This window comes from Manduca sexta, chromosome 18 (genome assembly GCF_014839805.1).
Source record: "Manduca sexta isolate Smith_Timp_Sample1 chromosome 18, JHU_Msex_v1.0, whole genome shotgun sequence".
Lineage (NCBI taxonomy): Eukaryota > Metazoa > Arthropoda > Insecta > Lepidoptera > Sphingidae > Manduca > Manduca sexta.
In genome coordinates this window covers 1,208,247-1,227,926 of record NC_051132.1, presented here as the reverse complement: position 1 = coordinate 1,227,926, position 19,680 = coordinate 1,208,247, and the positions used below count along the sequence as shown (strand labels likewise).

At 33.8% G+C, this 19,680-nt stretch overlaps 3 protein-coding genes across 4 annotated transcripts; 1 reads left to right on the top strand and 2 right to left on the bottom strand.

Moving 5' to 3' along the window:
- Positions 1-35: 35 nt before the first annotated feature.
- Positions 36-3,488, bottom strand: LOC115451628. The gene is made up of 3 exons (XM_037439874.1): positions 3,288-3,488; positions 461-852; positions 36-304 (listed from the first exon to the last, which is right to left on the bottom strand). Exons 1-3 carry the CDS (start codon positions 3,373-3,375, stop codon positions 134-136), a joined length of 651 nt encoding a protein of 216 aa, XP_037295771.1. The 5' UTR covers positions 3,376-3,488; the 3' UTR covers positions 36-133.
- On the bottom strand, positions 1,562-3,281 carry LOC115451620 (glutamyl-tRNA(Gln) amidotransferase subunit A, mitochondrial). Its single transcript, XM_030179980.2, has one exon. It carries the CDS (start codon positions 3,093-3,095, stop codon positions 1,611-1,613), a length of 1,485 nt encoding a protein of 494 aa, XP_030035840.2. The 5' UTR covers positions 3,096-3,281; the 3' UTR covers positions 1,562-1,610.
- A 607-nt stretch (positions 3,489-4,095) lies between the features above and the next one.
- LOC115451619 (biorientation of chromosomes in cell division protein 1-like 1) lies at positions 4,096-19,121 on the top strand. Of its 2 annotated transcripts, XM_030179978.2 has the most exons (5): positions 4,096-4,327; positions 7,776-7,936; positions 8,256-11,551; positions 12,639-12,740; positions 13,320-19,121. In XM_030179978.2, exons 1-5 carry the CDS (start codon positions 4,241-4,243, stop codon positions 13,493-13,495), a joined length of 3,822 nt encoding a protein of 1,273 aa, XP_030035838.2. In that variant the 5' UTR covers positions 4,096-4,240; the 3' UTR covers positions 13,496-19,121. The 2 variants fall into 2 exon arrangements, with proteins under 2 accessions (XP_030035838.2, XP_030035839.2); XM_030179979.2 differs by lacking the exon at positions 12,639-12,740 and having other exon boundaries at positions 13,320-13,766.
- Positions 19,122-19,680: the final 559 nt, after the last annotated feature.

Sequence of the window (19,680 nt, the reverse complement as noted above, 5' to 3'; positions counted from 1 at the left end):
ATTAAAGTGTAAAATGAGGAGTATTAACGCAGAAATAAATATAAATATTTTAATACAAAGACCTTACATATTACAATGTTGACTTAAAATTAAACTACCGTCTTATCTCCTGTATCCTGCTCGAAGGATCAAACTATCTCCTCAACCTATTCAGCTTGTCTATGGCGTCTCTGGCGAGTGTGACGTCATCGGCTCGTTGACGAAGAGACGCTGCTTCCTTACGGAGCGTCTCTAGGGATGCTACTAATCCAGACAATGTCTTTGGCATGATAGCGTCTGGCACGGAAAGTTTTGATAGTTTTGCCTAAAAAAAATAATATATTTTATACTTATGATTAAAGAACAATTATTCGCCAAAAAAAAAAAAAAAAGAAATTCCATTTCACTTTAAAAAATAAAAACAATGCTGCTAGGAAACCTACCTATAAAACTTTATATTACATAAGAAATTCATTCTTACCTTAGCTTTCTCGCAATTCTCTTCGTAAGAAGCAACCTTTTGCTTCACCTGCCTAATGTATTCATGTATATCATCAGGTCCTGGAGTTCTATTCGCCAACGACTCCCTGGACCACTCCAACTCCCTTCTCAAACTTTCAATAAACTTCTTATTCGCATCTATCCTTCTCTGTAACTCTGCATTCTTTTGTTTTAGTTTCAAGATTTCATACTCATCATCCAGAGTGTCGGCTAATTGATTGGTTTGTTGGAGAGAGATAGCTATTGGGTCCACTTTGTCTAAGTGAAGTGATGCTTGAGTTACGGTGAGTTGGTGAAGAGTTTGTTGGGATTTTTGAGGTAGACTGTCGACGGATATATTGAGTGCTGCGAGAGTCTCGGTTACCAGTGTTGCTGAAAAATAAATAAATTAAGGCGATACCTCAAGGTCCATTTTCATACATTTTGTTTCGGCTTTAATCTGGGTAACTAAACAAGTATTGGCAAGTAAAGAATTTAAATTCACGTCTAGTTAGTGATTAGTTCTCGCAGTTGGAAGGGAAAAACGTAAAAATAATTAATAATCATGGATATTTCGGCCTTTAAAATTTAATATGACGAAATTTTAAAGGCAGAAATATCCATGATTATTAATTATTTTTACATTTTCTTCAACTGCGAGAACTAATCACTAACTAGACGTGAATTTAAATTCTTTACTTGCCAATACTTGTTTAGTTACCCAGATTAAAGGCGAAACAAAATGTATGAAAATGGACCTTGAGGTATCGCCTTAAAGAATATTAAACTTATAGAGGAGAGAATTGACATACCCAACTGTATATGGGTTACATTGCCATATGTGATCTTCACTTTCCGTTAAAAACTATATATTTTAAACACAAATATTGCTACTACTAAAATTCTTATATTTCTTAAATAAAATACATTGAAATGTAGGAATTGAAATAATATAGTCTAATTTAATAATAGTCTCCCACATATAGCCGGCTAAGCTTAAAAAAAGGTCTCCTTAATTCTTTATTGACTAAGAAAAGCATCACTAAATGTCTAATAAGGTTGATTTGAAGCTTCTGAAAAGGGATAAAATGAAAAATACTAATATAAACAATAATTTATTTACAATTCAAACTACACTGCTTAATAACAAATCACTCAACACCATCTAAAGTAGGAAATTTAACAATACTTTCAATTTTCTTCGCAACATTCAACATTAAGTCTTCAGACAATGCGGGGCCCATCAACTGCAACGATAGTGGAAGACCATTCTTGGACAGCCTAATAGGAATGGATACAGCAGGTATACCAGCCATATTTGCAGGCTGTGTGCAATAATCTTGAAAAGCACACTGATCCCTGTTATTTTTCACCGAGAAGTCATTATAAGATGGTGCGTCCATTAAAGTTATCGGAGTAAGAAGTAAGTCCACTTTATCAACACCATTGAAAACATTTTTAAAGTCATCAGAAATTAGCCTCCTCAACTTTAATGCCTTGATGAAATACTTATCATAATTTCTTGTCAATAGAAAGTAGTTGCCGGCTAATATTCTGGAACGGACAACATTATTGAATCCTTTTAGCCTTGTGGAAGCATACAACTCTTCCGTTGAGTAAGTTTCACCAGTTCGTAGACCATATTCTATACCATCATACCTTGCCATATTGCTGGCAACCTCACACTGATTGAGAATTGAATAAACAGCAATGGAAACAGATGTGTGAGGTAAGGAAACACTTTTGACACTACATTTTTCTGTCTCCAACAAATCTGTTACATACTTCCATGTTTCAATTACCTCCTCACTCATTCCTGGACAGTGGTACTCTTTGGGTATACCAATAGTTACTTTAGACATATCAATATCTCTCAACTCTACTGGTTTCATGTCTTGTTTAAGAGTTGTTGAGTCTAAATCATCTGGGCCTGATATTACATTTAGTATGATTGCTGCATCTTCAACATTTCTTGTGAGTATTCCTGGCACATCCATGGAGTTTACTAAAGGTATCAGCCCATGTCTTGAGACTAGGCCATAAGTTGGCTTGAGGCCGACAATGCCACATAATGCTGCAGGATTACGTGTTGATCCCCCTGTATCAGAACCGATGGCAGCCACACAAGACCCCGTGGTAACCGCGACGGCACTGCCTCCGGAACTGCCGCCAGTAATATTCCAATTTTCATTATCATATTTCCAAGGGTTTCTCGTGGGGCCGAATATAGAATCAATAGTCCCGGATCCCATTGCAAACTCGTCTAAATTACATTTCCCAACTAGACAGGCGCCGGCAGCCTTTAGTTTAGCATAAATCGTCGCATCGTACGTTGGATAGAAGTTTTTCAGCATCTCAGATGCGCAAGTGGTCCGTATGTTGTTAGTACAGAAATTATCTTTAATTCCTACAGTTATACCGTCTAAAGGCTTAGGTTTCTTGTCTAAATAAAACCGCTTTTCACTCTCAACGCCTTGGTTTTCCGCTGTGTCTTCGGTGATAGTAATAAATGCATTTAATTCACTCGTTTGTTTCGCTTTTTGAAGACACAAATCGACGAAGTTTGACGGAGTTAACAATTTCTCGCGATATGCTTTATGTATTTCTTTTATTGTATATGTTGTTAATTTATTCATTTTCACTTAAATAACTACGATATTTAAATATTTGAGTAATTAATTCTTTAACCTAGGTTATAAACAAAATTCACAGCTGATATTAACCGACAAATGGAAAGTGTACAACACGATTAAAACATTGAGTTCTGGAGAAGTACATTACATTTAGTAGGCTAATACTTTAACGTCTACTTTTAAATTGACTATTACCTGTAGCCAGTTTTTCTTCTTTCTGACGCTGTATTAACTGTGAAATAATTTGTTCTTGTTCTTCGTTATACATGGTATCAATCTTCATGATGTTTTTGATATTTGCAATAACAGAAATTAAAAATTTGTGAATAATTCGAAATTTTTGTCAACAATGCACAGTACTGCAACCTGGCGGTAATATTTAAAACTAAGTATGCAGTTACGTTACACGCATAAAACCAATTTATCCTTGAACCTAATTGAAATTATATATTATTTTTTCGTAATTTATATAACATTATGATTATACAAATTTGTAAAATTAAATGTTAATTTTTAAAGTTTATTATGTGAATTACTAAATACATAAGGCAGTATGTTGTAATTTCAACAAGCGAGGAATAGAGATTTCTATATCGATAAGTGTTATATCGATCGATATTCGGTAATAAATCAAAAATAGATATTTATTGCAAAATGATGTATGAATTATTAATTTACAACTTGTCACGAGAACGATTTTTCGAACAAAGAAAAAATAATTTTCAACAAATAGTCGTGTGGAGTAATAATAACTATTATTGATGTTGATGATATAGTTGGTACCTCTCAATGAACACCATATTATAACTTCTTATCTAAACAATAAAAGATTTCATATTTGGATTAATTGTAAACAAACTCACATACGGATCTTAAATTATGAATTATCTAAATTTTAATCTAGTCCAAATGCAAACATTTACTGAAATTAAATAGGTTAAAACTTAGTTATAATATTTACAATTTTATCGACAATACTTACTAGACTCATTGTCTGACTCATCTCTAATTTATTGACTGCACTACGAAGTACTAATGTTGTCTTATTATTTCTTAGCTCGAAAAAAGGCAATAATTATTTAATTATTCTATGATTTAAGCAATTCGAGTGCAGTTACAGTTATTTTATGTTTTAAACAAAGTGTAACATGGCTCATTTGCAATATATGCCGGGAGATCCTCGCTTAGTTGACCAGCTAGTTTATGAGTTGAAATCTAAAGGAATATTCGATCAGGTAAGTTTGGATTTATTGGAAATCAATGATAAATACCTTAAATGAGATAAATATAGCACACGATCGTATAGATTATTTATTAAACTAGTAGATTTTGGTTAATTTAATGGTATATCGTGTGTCCTTCACTTGGTTATAAACTTAGAAATTGTACCATTAGGGTCCCTATCGCATGTATAAATGGCGGCTTAAATTAGAAAATGAAATAGATTTTATTCAATTATAACGTATAAAATCCAGTAATTCAGATACAAAAACACTTTTCACATTTCACTTTCTCTTGTGGTACTGAAATCTGATTATAACACATTTGAAAAACATTGTCTATTGGTCATTTTATTATTTTAATTTTTTTATCACAAACCAAGAAAAACCAAAATCAAAACCTACTCCACTACACCATTACACTGATTGTAGTTAGAATGTCAAAACACTATTGTTTCTAGAAAGCTTGAAATTTTGTAACAATTTTAGTTATATTACTATTAAAAAAAAATCTTTGAATTACCTAACAAATTTGTTGTAGCCCCTCAAGTTACTTATAAGGAAATAAGTATTACAACAGTAGGTCAATGTAGAATAATATATATTGTCCAGGGGTCGGACTCAACATATTCATAGTATCACAAATGAGAGAAATAAATTTACAAAAAAATATTGATAACATCTTGAATGTTTCAGAGTTATTGATAACTAAGTAATAGCAATTTTATCACTTGTACTTGATGTCTCCGTTCATGTGAAGTGCATTCCCAATATTAATAGCACATAGCGTTTAGAGAAAATGTAGCTTCCTATTAACCGTTTTACAGACAATGCTTATTACAGATCTAAATTATGTTTTGATTTTTCTAAGTGTTGCTATAGAGTACTAATAAAATATTCACAAAATTATATCATCCCAAACAAAAATTATGGCATTAGCTGTATTAAATAGCACAATACAATTCATTTAGGATTTTTAGTGCAAATTTAAAACTGCTTTTGCATATACTATGACATTTACCTGAAAAGGTTACTATAGTTATCTAACATGTTATGTTTCGGACTGTTGTATAATGGAAGAAAATAAGCTTTGTTTCATGCCTATGAAGGGTATTGTCAATAGTTTTATATATATCCTAATGTCAATTTACAAATTCGACATATCCTGTATTTGTTATAATTGTATTCGAAAACAAAAATAATCCTTTTTATGGGGTATGAGAGTATTTAAAATCAAATGCGGTCGTATCTATTCTATACTTACAAGCGGAGGTCAGCTGACATGTTTTTTTGCTTATTAATGAAGGTATTGTTATTAATGTTTCTTTTTTCACCAACTTTTAACTGGGGGATAAAGCTCATGACAAGAATGTTGAATAGTTGAGAGAGGAACTAAATATTGTGGTAAAAATATTTGGCAGCCCAAGATACAAACATAGCTTAGTTTTGGTGCCTCTAGCAAATACTGTATGCTTCATAAATCTGTATTTGAAGTGAACAAATAAATAAATAAAGCTTATGTTTGAACATGCAATTCTGATAGCTTAGGAACTCTATATGTGAACAAAATTATGTTATTTTGAAGATTTATGATGATTTTAACTAAATTTAACCCATTTTGTGATTTAGAATTTATTTTGTATATTACAATTTTTTTTAAGCCATGACTTTTTTCAAATAATTATTAAAAGTGTTTATATTTTCCAAATTCTGTTGAGATGAAATACACAAGTGGTATATTCATTTATTTAGTTTGATTTGGATTGTTAAGTTTTTGCTAGATGTAACTTCATCTTTTTCAACACTGAATGCCATTTGTCATATCAAAGGTTGAAAAATTAATTGAAAGTAAAATATTAAATTACATTTTAATATCAAGTGAATTACTTTCTTAGATTAATATTATTTGTTTTTTAAAAATAGAGCAGTAGGTTAATAATAAGCATGTTGCACTGTGTACAGGTGAGGTTAGGTGAGGCACTAACTGCGTGATGACCTGTATAGCTCAGAAAAATCCAGTTTCATTTTTTAAATGTGACTAGTTTTGTGATCAAACCAAACAAAACAGTCCTGACTTTTCTATATATGTTTAGATTGTATTCATTATTTATGTTTACACGAATGTTAAACATTAAAATAAAGCTACATTACAGATTTTATCAAGGTTAAAAAAAAATATGATTGTGAAATGTAGGTAGATAATTGTAATTGTTAATGTAGGGAGTCAAATTATAATATTAAATACTGCGATAAAATCTGTAAAATGGTTTTATATATTTAGATCTGTTTAAAATATATACATCAGAGGGGCACAATCTATGTCCAGGCCAACATTATGATACAAGATTATGTAATGATTTCTTATGTTTACGCGAATGTTAGACATTGAAATTAAACTAATTTTCGGATTCTATCGCGGTGCTGGTATTTTATTTTCTCCCGACGTTTCGAAGACTTTGCAGCCTTCATGGTCACGGGGGGGACTGAGGTGTTGTTCATCAGTAAAGTCAAAGTTACAATATCTACCTACATTTTACAATTATACAACTTTTTTAATTTTTTAAAATTTTAGCTGTTGGTGGTCCGATCTACGCAGAATGAGCTCACAGTGTCTTGAAGTCTGGCAGCCGGTCTTTTGGGTTCCGATTTAATAGCTGACGTGAAACACCGACGCTCGACGAAGTCTGCAGTCGCTGAACACTCTGAGGGAGGCGCCAATCATTATCTGCGACTAGACAAGCCACAAATCCTCGCCAAAGAACACCGATTCCTGCCTAGGATGATTCGCGAGGCTATTGAAATTAAAAAACATCCTAATTTCAATAGAGAAGATGGTTGGAAGCTTGCACAAACCTGGGATCCAGTTCTACATTTAATTAAATCGGAACCCAAAAGACCGGCTGCCAGACTTCAAGACACTGTGAGCTCATTCTGCGTAGATCGGACCACCAACAGCTAAAATTTTAAAAAATTTAAAAAAGTTGTATAATTGTAAAATGTAGGTAGATATTGTAACTTTGACTTTACGGATGAACAACACCTCAGTCCCCCCGTGACCATGAAGGCTGCAAAGTCTTCGAAACGTCGGGAGAAAATAAAATACCAGCACCGCGATAGAATCCGAAAATTAGTTTAATTTCAACAAGATTATGTTATAGTAAATAGTAACTGCCAGTGGTAGATTCTAGACCTAAGACAAATAACAAATTGCACCATTACCTGTCTCATAGTCAATTTCAATAGACAATCACAATTTAAACATTGATTCGATTCCAAGGTCTTACATGTCTACAATACTTTTTTTCTCACCCTGATACATTCATTTTCGCGATGGATAGCATAAAGCGTTTTTGATCCATTTTTACAAATTTGTAGTAAAACTATTGATGCTCATACTCCAGAAAGCAGACAATCCATTAATTTTCCAAAGATTATTGCATATGGTACTGTTCGTCTTTTTTAGTTTCGTAAAGAATGCATAGCAGACGTGGACACTCGGCCGGCATATCAGAACCTGCGGCAGCGCGTGGAGAGCTCTGTCTCTGCATTCCTCTCCAGACAGTGCTGGAAACCAGACCTGAACAAGAACCAACTCAGAGAGAAATTAAGGAAACATATCTTAGAGTGAGATTTTTTTGTTTTATTGCAACTTCACTTGCTTGATTGTAAGTGCAATGAATTCTTATTTATTGTAGTAATGCTAATCTTGATTTCCTCTTGGAATAAACATTAATGGGTATTTTGGGTGATTTTTATATGTGAATGCCCAATCTTAAAATGGCAAACTTCTATGACTATAATTTGTTGATAGACCTACAAATTATTCAATAAATGGTTATTTTATATTTATTTCTTGTTTTTATTTTATTTATTATCAGGCAATCAGTTTCAGAAACTGTTCTTTTATTATAACTATGTAACACATATTTTCGTCTTATTACAGTGGCAACTACTTAGAACAAGGATTGGAAAGAATTGTTGATCAAGTAGTCAACCCGAAAGTGGCGCCAGTCTTCATTCCTGAAGTGGAGGATCTTGTGTATAATTTCCTAGGCGTCAGCAGGAAAAAGGTTCCATTGGCTGCTGAAACTTCCACTGAAAAAACTGAAAAAAAGCCTGAAGATAAACAAGAAAATGTCACTGTCAACCTTCTGCCCACTGACTTAGAGGCAGTTAGTCCTGGTTCAGTCAAAAGCAATGATGACACTCAAGATGATATAAATATTGATATGAAAGAAGAATCTATGGAAATAGATGAAGACCCGAAAGAAGAGAAAGTAAAGGAAAAGGAAGAGGATCAGAGCAAAGCAGCCATTAAAGACGAAAACGAAAACCCTGAGTCAGGGCAAGACATGCAGTTGTCAAATGGGAGCGAGGGAATTTCTACTGTGACAGAGCAAATAGACAAAATGATAATACCATTACCAGACGAAATAAAACCCGAAGATATACCACCGCCAGAAAACAGTCCGCCTCAAATTGATTTGGGTAAAATTGAATTACCTAAGGATAACATTGATTCTCTAAAGCCTATAGACATACCTCTCCCCAACGAATCGCCTAAAATGGAAAAAGAAAATTATTTCAAGCCTATTGTTAGTACACATACTGATGAAGATGAATCGAGTTCTGATTCTTCCCTTAGAAGAAACATGTCTCCTTTAACTCCAATAAGAAATTTCATTAATGAAAACTCTTGTGACGCTCAACAAGGTTTTGAAAATGATACTGAAAACAAAGATGATGAAAAGAAAGAGCCTAGTTCTTTTAGATTCGCCATAGATGCGAAATCTGCAGAAAATAGCTCTGATGCCGCCAAACCAGAGAAGAAAGATGAGCAAGCGAACCTCGCATACCAGTTTAACAATCAAGTAAATATAAACAATTTTAACACACCAATGTATGATGACAGTTCCAACAGCAATAATTTGCAAATTGATTATGAAAGTGACGCTAATAGTAAGATAAATGCTGAAAATAAAGTTCTGGAAACTGAGAATTCTAAAGATTCTACAAAGGGAAAAAAGCCTGATGAAAAACGAAGCAGTCAAAAGAGTTCACATAGATCACGTGACTCTCATCGACAGTCTAGCAGTAAAGACAGGAGATCGGATTCCAAACAGTCAACATCTAGAGATAGTAGCAGACATGACAAGAAATCAAAAGATGATCGTGGCAAGTCGAAATCAAGCCACAGAGAAAGAGAAAGATCTAAAGATAGAAGTGATAAGAAAGATAGTAGAGATTCGTCCAAACATAGAAGCTCTCATAAAAGTTCTAGTAGTAGTTCCAAGGATTCCAAACCACATAGAAGTTCTAGCTCTAGCCAGAAGCATTCAAGCAAAAATGACGATAAAAAATCATCATCAAGCCACAGAGATAAAAGTGATAAGAGTTCTGATAAAAGTAAAGATAGAAAAGATTCTAAATCGAGTTCTCATCGATCAGATAAAGATAAAAAAAGCAGCAGCAAGAGCAAATCCGATGAAAAAGACAAAAAGAAGGATAAAAAGGATACCGATGACCATTATAGTTTGTCAGGCAGAGGCAACAATACCAGACGCTCTACTGATCGAGATTCTAATGATGGAAGTTCTTCCTCCAAAAGTTCACACAACCCCCCAAGTTCGAAGTCTTCTGAAAACAAAAACAAGGAAAGCAAAGAATCTAGTTCTAAATCAGATAACACTTCCACCAGTGGTGAGTCTACGAGTCCTAGCGATAAGGAAGTTCTTTTAGCACAGCTTGAACGACATCCTGTAAACGCACCTGGAGTTAAACCCGTCAGGGTCGATACACATTTAGAAGTTCCCGTCTCGTCTCCGCCGAGACTCCCTTTTGTCCCGAACGTAACTTTAAAGAAGCCGAAATTCGCTGCAAACCTCAAAGAAGCAAAAAAGATGATGAAAATGAGAAAGTTTTTGGATGAAGAACAAAAGAGGATGAATCAGGAAGCTGCTTTACTTTTAGAATTCCAAGCAAATGTGAGACCGAGTTTGAGCCAAGTATACTCAAGCATTCCTGGCCCAGAACTGGAATTTGCTTGCGGCAGTAAAAACCAGCTTGAATATCAAGTAATACATCGAGATAGTGAAGAATCAAACTCGATGCGTGACTCCTGCCAGGAAGTGAAAATTATGCTTGAGAACTTGGATGCACAAGCTATTAAAGATATTATTGGTGTTACCAGGCACGATGAACAAAATGTTGAAGACAGTTCAACATTTGATCAACCGAATGAAATTGACAATGCAGTAACAGAAAATGTTACAATTCTGAAAGACAGTGAGATTAAGGACGAAGATAATGAAGACTTAGGAAACGAAGCTGTCAAATCGAATGAAAACGATGGCTACGATTTAAAAAATGTTGTAGAAAGTAAAACAGAAACGTATGAAGAGAACAAACCGTTTTCTCAATTGGTAGACGAAATTATCCAGTATGGCAAAGCGTCGGAAAGAATGAAAATGAATAACGAAAAACCAAATGCTGAAAATCAAGATAAAGCTAGAAATGACTTATTCGAAGTTACAATAATTACGGAAGAACTGTCGGAAAATGAAGAGGCGGAATTCGAGAAATGCGATGAAACCACAAAAGTCGAGAATACTTTAAATGAACCTCAATTACAATATTTTGATGAACAAGAAAGGATCGAGGCGGACTTTCAAAGGCACAAATTCAGGAACTTCTTGAAGAGACACACCTACTCCACCTGCACTAATAAAATGTATTTAATCAATTGCGGAACTTACGAAGAGAATATTTTCAAAGAAGTATCAGCTACTTTTGGGGAATATGAAATTGTGAATTATCACAGAAATGGACACTTGAAATTGCCGAACAAGAATATAGTGAAAGACGTTAATTTGGAAACGGAAATAACTTTACCAGTCGATAGTACTGAAGAAACTCCATTACCAAACGCTGTTTTTAGCCCAGTGAAATCTGAATGTTCTTTTGAATTGTCAAGCGATTATGATGCGAAATTAGAAGAGATGGTAAATAAAACATCTAGGCAAGAGATAATGGAGATTATACTTGGCAGTGCAGTAGACGAGTCGCCGAGCAAGGCGCCGAAGATAAACTACTGCGTGGACCCGTTTATGACGAATGATAACGTATTAAAGAGAAAGATGAACGAAGTGGACAGCACAATGAATAACAACAAGCAAGTGTTGACGTCGAATAAAATCAGGAAGCTGAGTGGATCGGATCAAATCACTTCTACTACTGAAGGTAAGTGTAATAAATAAGTTGCTGAACAAAAAATAAACTTAAACATATTTTGGCCATTCCACAGCGGCAACGCGAATGTGAACTTTATTGTCAAGTGATACGATTCGCAGTCGCTGTATAGCGGCCGCTGAGTCAAACGAAGCCGACCTAATATGGTTGACCTATAATTATTCACAACTACTTACCTTTAGTATCTACCTAATTTGACTGTATAATGTCAAGAGTTGTTTAATTTCTGTGGTCAATAAGACTCCTTGACAATAAGGTTTATTATTTCATGTGTTAAAATTATTATTATACGCTGACTTACACAACGACATAAATACAATTAGTATAAAACTCAATAAAATATACTATCTGTCAGCCATTAGAAAGGACAGTGATAATACGGTATTTTACTATACTTTAAGAGCAAAAAAGGTCTTTGCGAAACCAGCAAAAAAATTGGATAAAAAATGAGACAGCAATTTATATTTTAAATATTTTTATGCGCGTAAGAGTGGAGATAGCTCATTAACTCATTCTTTCGCACGCATCGTCATACCTGATGACGGCACAAAGTATTCCGCCTCTTCTTAGTTTTTTTGACATTTAGCCCATCCATCGGATTACGTCTTGAAATTTTACTGGATTTTTATAGTGATTTGTGTTAGATTTCAAATGATGTAAATTTTTCGTAAACTTTATAAAATAAATATGTGTAAAATATCCTATTGAAGTGAAGTCATTGTGCAAACCAGCCATAATAAGATCACTTTAATATTAAGCTGTGCGATGGCTAAATGACGAAGGTTTGATACCTGTTTGAAACTTGGGATCATTCTTACAGATGTGTCTGTCCCAGTGTGTCCCGTGTATTACATGGTGGTTGAATTTTTCCTCTAAGCCTTCTTAATCAGACCTTTGTCACGGAAAAATCAACCCCTTTCAGGATTCAAAATTATTGACGCAATGTTTCAAAGGCTGTGCTATAACTACGCTACGGAGCGAATGAAAATTCATTTCCTTTCAAAATTATGAACAAAGTGAAATGTAAAAAAAAAACACTAAACATTTCTAAAAGCTAAGCGTTAGCCATTTTTCACAGAACCCGAAGAAGTATCAAATAACAACAGAATACCTCAGAGCACAAGATCTAAATACCTAGGTCGTGCTAAAAGGGTTGGTTTGCCGCGCCCGAGAAAAACCAGTGAGTAACATTCAAATGCTTAAAAAAGCTATATCGCTGGTATATTGTCTATGCACTGTAATTGTCATAGTTGCGGTGTAGACTTTGCTATGGGTGTACAGGGCGTAATTTTATGTATAATAATAAAATATATAAATATATATACAAGTACATCGTATATCATCGCCTTTGCTAACATTGTATACAAAATAACTACAAATGTTCATAATTATTATACTTGTTTTGAACTCATTGTAGGTGTATTATAATGGTATCTGTTGTCACTAACATAATATTGTAAAAAGGGAAAACGTATTTAGCTTCTTTCTTATTGATTGTGTTACATTAATTGGCAACCCTAACTTAAAGTCCGATTACAGAAAAAATTAAGTTTAATATGAAATTTATAAAGCCCACTTCATATAGTTGAAGAGTCAAAATCAGTGTATGGTGATGTTATCGATTGGGTATCGATAAAGAATCTAGACAGATTTAACTGTTTCATCAATTCAATTTCTGAAATTATTGACTCAGTAAATACAAACATTGGACAATATTAACTGAAATAAACAAACCTACATTATAAATTTCTTCTTACAGATCTGCCAAACAGTCCATCGAGTGACAAATCCGTGGAAAACTACGATGACTCAACACCTCACACGCCGAACGGAAAACTGAAGACCCCACAGAGGTCCAAAATACAAAGATACGACACCACAGACCTGTACAAGCCCAAGCTTCACTATCTGTCTAGAAGGAACAATGTTAGCTAAGTGAAAAAAAATATATATAAAGGTATTAATCTACGACCGATTGGTAGAAAATGGCGGCCAATTGGCGGGTACAGTACGATTAGTTTCTAAATTCTGCCGCAAGATGTCGCTGTCGTATCGGTGTTGCCACGTTATGTTTGGTAGAAAATGTTTCTACCGTTGTGATTTATTTGAGGGGTTAATTGTGTAAAAAAGTATTTCTTTTACATTTCTAGTTGCCTTCAATAAAAAAAACATTGCAAGCAATAAAAAACGCTTAACTATTAAATACAGTCGGATATTACTTCATGTTTTTTGAATCTATTTTATCTATATATTTATCAATATGTATCAATAGTGAATAACCAAATATATAACACCAAATATATAAGACAAAATATTTATCAATAGAAAAAAATGTAGTACAGCCGGACTCTGCCGTCAGGGTATTACAAATGGGAGTCGAACCTAATCGCTTAGTCTCATGGACAGCAAACAGTATGGGTACAAACATGCGTTCATTTTCTAACTATTCATTTCCGAAAATTTCATAATAATACAAGTACCAAAAATGATAGAGCCTTGCAGATTGTTTCGGCATCAAAGTGTCATTATATGGTGTGATATAATATATTAATATCAGCTCTGTATTATATACTGACCACTGCTGGATACGGGCCTCCTCTACTACTGAGAGGATTTAGTCTAACTTTTCATATAGGCCTAAAGTCAAAACACTATAAAAATAATATGGATGTCCATAACATCTTTACTCAAAAACTGTGAGTGAAAAAAAAAAATACTTTCTCGCTCTCTCATTAAACTCTTGACGTCAGCATGTTTATGGCGCTATGTTATTTAGATCGGCTACTTTTTACATACATTAATCTGCAATAAAATTTCTATAGAGTTATACGGTTAAACATTGAATGTAAATAAAACAATACTGCCAATAGTCTCATGTAATGATAGATTAAGGTTTCCTTTGTTATTCATTAGAAACAAGGCTTCTAGTATAGTTTTTTGTGGTGAAGCTTGTGATACACTGGGTAGCTATCGTACTCCATATAACTAATATGTCCACAAAATTATAGCCGTTGAAACAAAAAGGGGTTCGTTCAATCGACTCGTGGTTTGTAGTCTAATGGTGCGATTCCACCAATGTTCTGAACTATTTCGCACAGTCCTGCACAACTTGCGTCATACATGATTACATCGGTCGACCCACTCAAGCAACCAGTAATAAATTGAAATTGGAAGGCGTTAAGGGCTTAATACGTGCACTGCTGGAGTTGTACACAAAATGTTTGTAATCGAACCCTAAGAGAGTGCTGAAGTATATCTAGCAAGATGGCGGACGTTATGCTGATTGTCAAGAGACGTTATAACAACCAATTCAGGTCCTCTTCGCATTATTGTCACAATTGTCTAAACTTTAAAGTGTAAAATATGCCTAACGCCAGTCTATACAGGACAGTTTTAAAACCATCTCAACAATTGTATAAAAATCAGCTTGCGAGATCTTGAGTTCATCCCAGTGGGAGGTAATGAATGTAGTATATCCTCGTTACAATGCGCGTTGAATAAAAACTCTGGTCGGTAAAGTCCCTCGTAGTTGATAGTTTGATACCCATGACAACACTTTTATCAAATGTGAGGTCAGAACTACCAGTATGTCAGTTGGGATTATTTATAAAGACATATTCATTAGCAACAGGCATGTGTATCACGGGCTTTATTGATATAAGCCTCTCGATTAGTCATCCTATATTATTAGTAGAGAAGTATATGTAAATAATAATTATTATAATATGTGATTACAGTTTACACATAAATGTTAATAAATAACTACACTGAGCGAAATATCCGAATCGATTGGACAGTATTTAAAATTATACGGATTAATTCGATTATTTATCGATTAAGCAATTGTAAATTCGGAATCAAAGTATTAAAAATTACTAAAGGACGTCGCCAAAGGGTATAGAGACAGATGAAGCACGGATAGAAAGAGAATAAAAACTTTAAATCGACCACATTAATAAAATCGAAACAAGCACTATAGAAAATTAATAAAACTGCCCTCACTATAAAAACATTGAATGCCGCAAAATAATGTGTACAAGAGTCCTTTGGGTTGAAGTTCTGTATGAATTATACTTTTAGTGAAGGTGTGGGTAGGGCCGTCCCCGTTGGCTATTGGCGACTGCTACGATGTTAGTTACGAAGTATTCGGTGTTGACCACCTATTCTCATCTAGGGCTTTGGTGTGATAACGAAATTGTAAATTGTATTCGATGCGTTACTTCATTTTACTTTACAATATCATTTTAAATTATGATTATGGTATTTTAAAAGATTTAAATAACATTCTTACTTAAAAGCAAAATTTAACCAGTAATTACTGTAATCTGTTTTGTATTTTGTATTAACTTCTGTTGTTATTGCCAGAATTTATTCAATGTAAGAATAATCTTACAAAATTTCGTTCAGAGACATTATTGTCTCTGAACGAAATTTTGTTTGGAGTTTCGATACAGTGCTTAAACTCTAGAATGCGTTGGGGTAAGTTCGGATTACGAAGTAAGACTATTGATTAAAGAATGCTTAATCCTACCTGAAACTAGTTCAGTGGCCATCAATTGAGATTCATTACAAAATGGCGCGGCACGCTGGGTCGTCTATGCTAGAAATTAATCTGTTATAGCATTACGTAATTTTAACCGGTCTTACCCCATTATCCGAACTTACCCAACGTATTAAAAAAATTGCGTATCTGGATAATAGGTGAACTCAGGAAAGTGGGTTTTCCAGTTGCCTATGTTATTTATCGTGTGTGCTCCCGCCAGTATATTGGTCGAACCGATAATGAATATGTAAAGTAATATAATTATTTACAGCACGTAACCTAATTAACAATAATTGTTATTGAGAAATAAGTCCTCTTTAGATGCGGTTTGAGTCCAACATAAAGTCCAGCTTTAAAAGTTAAAAGTTTATTGTGTTTTTAAAAATTACTATAATGTTGTTTATGGGTATAAATACAACGTTCTTGTCACAAATTCTACCGCAGAACTTATACTGCGCTTGATACCCGCGTTCCACCCAATAGTTTTCGGTTGTGCATTTCCTTGTTTCTATACTGCTTTTCTAAAGTTTCAATATTATATCATATTTTTCAATGGCTCAGGCGTGATCAGAATGTAAAGAACTAAGATTACTAAGTGGCTATTCTTTTTAATAGGGAAGGGGTGTGTTGCGTTCATTGTGAAAGATTTATTTATTAGATTCTAATTTAAATTACAGAATGAAAATCACTAACATTAGAAATGGAATTGAAAATAGCAGGTAGCTGTACGGTCAGCATTAAATTTATGTGCTAGTTGTATGATGGAGTGATTTCGTTTATAAATTAAACCTCGAAACGCTTCTTTTTATGTCGTTTGTACATAAAATTAAGAGCACAATAAATTGTAGATAATTTATATTAGTATTGTCGTTTCTTTGGGTTAGTGGCAATATGCATGGTTTACTACGACGTCCTGAGTAATGGAGTATTTGACTTATTTTTATTTTTTCTTTAATCAAATATTTACTTCATATTAATTCTTACACTGAGTAGTCATTAAAATGTGGTAAATCAACAAGTTACAACTCTTTAAATTTCCGTAGAAGGGGTAAGTGTCAAGAAACGGGAAAATAGACGCAATACGCGCATGTGACGTCACCAGGAATAGATGCGTGCGCAAGAAAGAGATGAAGCTATATCCGTACTACGCACCCACGCACATTGTATTATTTAAAATATGAATAACTGTGTTATTTCTTAAACAAGTAATCCAGTTTGTACAGAAGGGCTTATCTTCCACACTCTTTATTGTTACATATAGAGGCACATCAAAATGAAACGTAGGAAAATAACTTATTGTGATGGGCAATTGTGTGATGCATTGTTTATGATTTTCTATTGTTTATGTAAAATACATGCACCGTTATTTTTGTTTCTGATTACGTATTGTCTTTGGGACCATGCAAGTGTGCAGTGAGAAGCGAAAGTAAGAAGCTATTTACAATTCCATTTATCAATTGAGCAGCTTTGTGAGGCAAATAAAATATAATAAGCAATTTATTTGAAGGTTTTCAACAATTAATTCGAGTTGTGTTTGTGAGTCATTGATACTATATTATAAATAATTTCATGCAAATATATGTAATTTAGAATTTATGTAAATTTAATATAATTTTGTATGAAATCATCACAAGTTGTTGAATGATTTTGGACCGTATTTTATATGACAAATGGCGAAAGTGTAATAAAGGCTTATTTAATGGATTTTATTTATATATATGATTTGTTAACAATATTCGTGTCGAAACAAAATGTTCGCGAAATATGTTAAAGAACATTTATTTCGGACGAATTGTAAATTTTATAAGTATTGGTACGTATTTTGAGCTGAAAGCTAAATACTTAAAGGGTTACATACAAGCTTAAGAAAGGGGTCGATAGAGACTTTGGAATTAAAAGTGTGTTCCTACAGTTAAGCACTTATTAATGTCGCGATTGGCTAATTTCCTTGAACCTTGTTTGGTAATGATTAAAAATTCTTTGGTGACTCATTGAACTGCACGGAATTTGTGTACTAGGCTATGTTCCACTACTTCCCCTCCCCTCGTAATCATATCAAGTTTAATTGAATTCTCATTATTATTAAATTGTGGAACAGTTTGTCAGCATACGTGATCCTTGCACCCTATAAGTTGGGGTCTCCAAGCAGAGCATGCAGAAGCAATAGGGGACCGGCCTATGCTTGATTTTGTACATTATTCTATGTGTAATGGCTTTAAATACGAAAAAGAAGCACTTCTGCGAAAACAGCATAAAAATTGGTTAAAAAATGAGCGAGTAATTCATACTTAAAATATTGTAATGTGTGCAGGAGTGGGCGCGATGTGGGGATATCGCTTCATCTCTTTCTTTCGCACGCGTCGTAATTCCCGATGACGTCACATGTGGATATTTTGTCTCTTTTCTGTTTCTTGTTAATTACCCCTTCCACCAAAATTCAAATGCTTATAACTTGTTGATTTTTCACCGGATTTTAATAATTTCTTCGGTGTTATAATTTATACTATGTAAATATTTGATAATTGTTAAGAACAAAAATGAGTCCGGTACCCTATTGAGTAGGCCGGCGTTACTGTGCCGAATGTCTGGGGATGTTTATGTCGTCGCAGTCGATATGTTTTCACCATATCTTCATTTAACCTGAAGTGCAGTGCTGTAGTGATGCCGTGACCACAATAAAAAAAAAATTGGGGAAGCCTTACTCAGCAGTGGGGCATATTTAAATTTATATGTGCACTCATTTAGGATACTTCCATCTACATTATACTCTCAAAATACGTCTCAATACTACATGGTGTGATTACATTATTTATTATAAGTTAATGCGATGTATAATTTATATACTCTTCAAATAACCTTGGATTTGTCCGGAAGGTCGCAAACCGCATCTCAAGATGTGTAGCGGTTAGCAACATGACAGTAACGCATGTGATGTATATAGAGTAGGGTAATTATTGTTATATAAAGTAATTTAATTTGCAAATTATTATATGTTATGAAATAAACATTTTTTTCTCATTGATCTGTTTATTTGGTATATTTAGTTCGTGTGATTCATAATACCGTCTCAGAGTAGCATTACTTGCAATTAGTGCATAGATATTATCATGTTTATTTTAATTTTAGCGTTAAATATCGGAATAAATTCAATACTTACTACCTAACACGCGTTTGCTACATTTTCATATAAATCCGTTTATTTCTTTGTTATATCCGTATTCGTCATCATTTATCCGTACCAAAATAGACGTAATCTATAGTTTTAGATCTTTTAATTTTTTTTGCTAACTGTACATAGCCAAACGTGTGGGTATTATAGGGTAAAACTACAGGAACAAATTTTTTAAAACGTAAAGTTGGACGTTTTCCGCGGCCCTCGTGCGGGTGATTTGCGACTCTATAGTTATTATAGGTAGAGTGATTACTGCATAACACCTGTCTCAGTGTGATGAGTTGTTTGCAACGCTATAGTGTTATGCAACTCTGTTACGTGATATTGGGAGTTTATGGGCAGTCGTGCCGTCTGCTATCAAGTGAAAAATTGTTCATCACTCATCACATCAGCTGTTTTATCAAT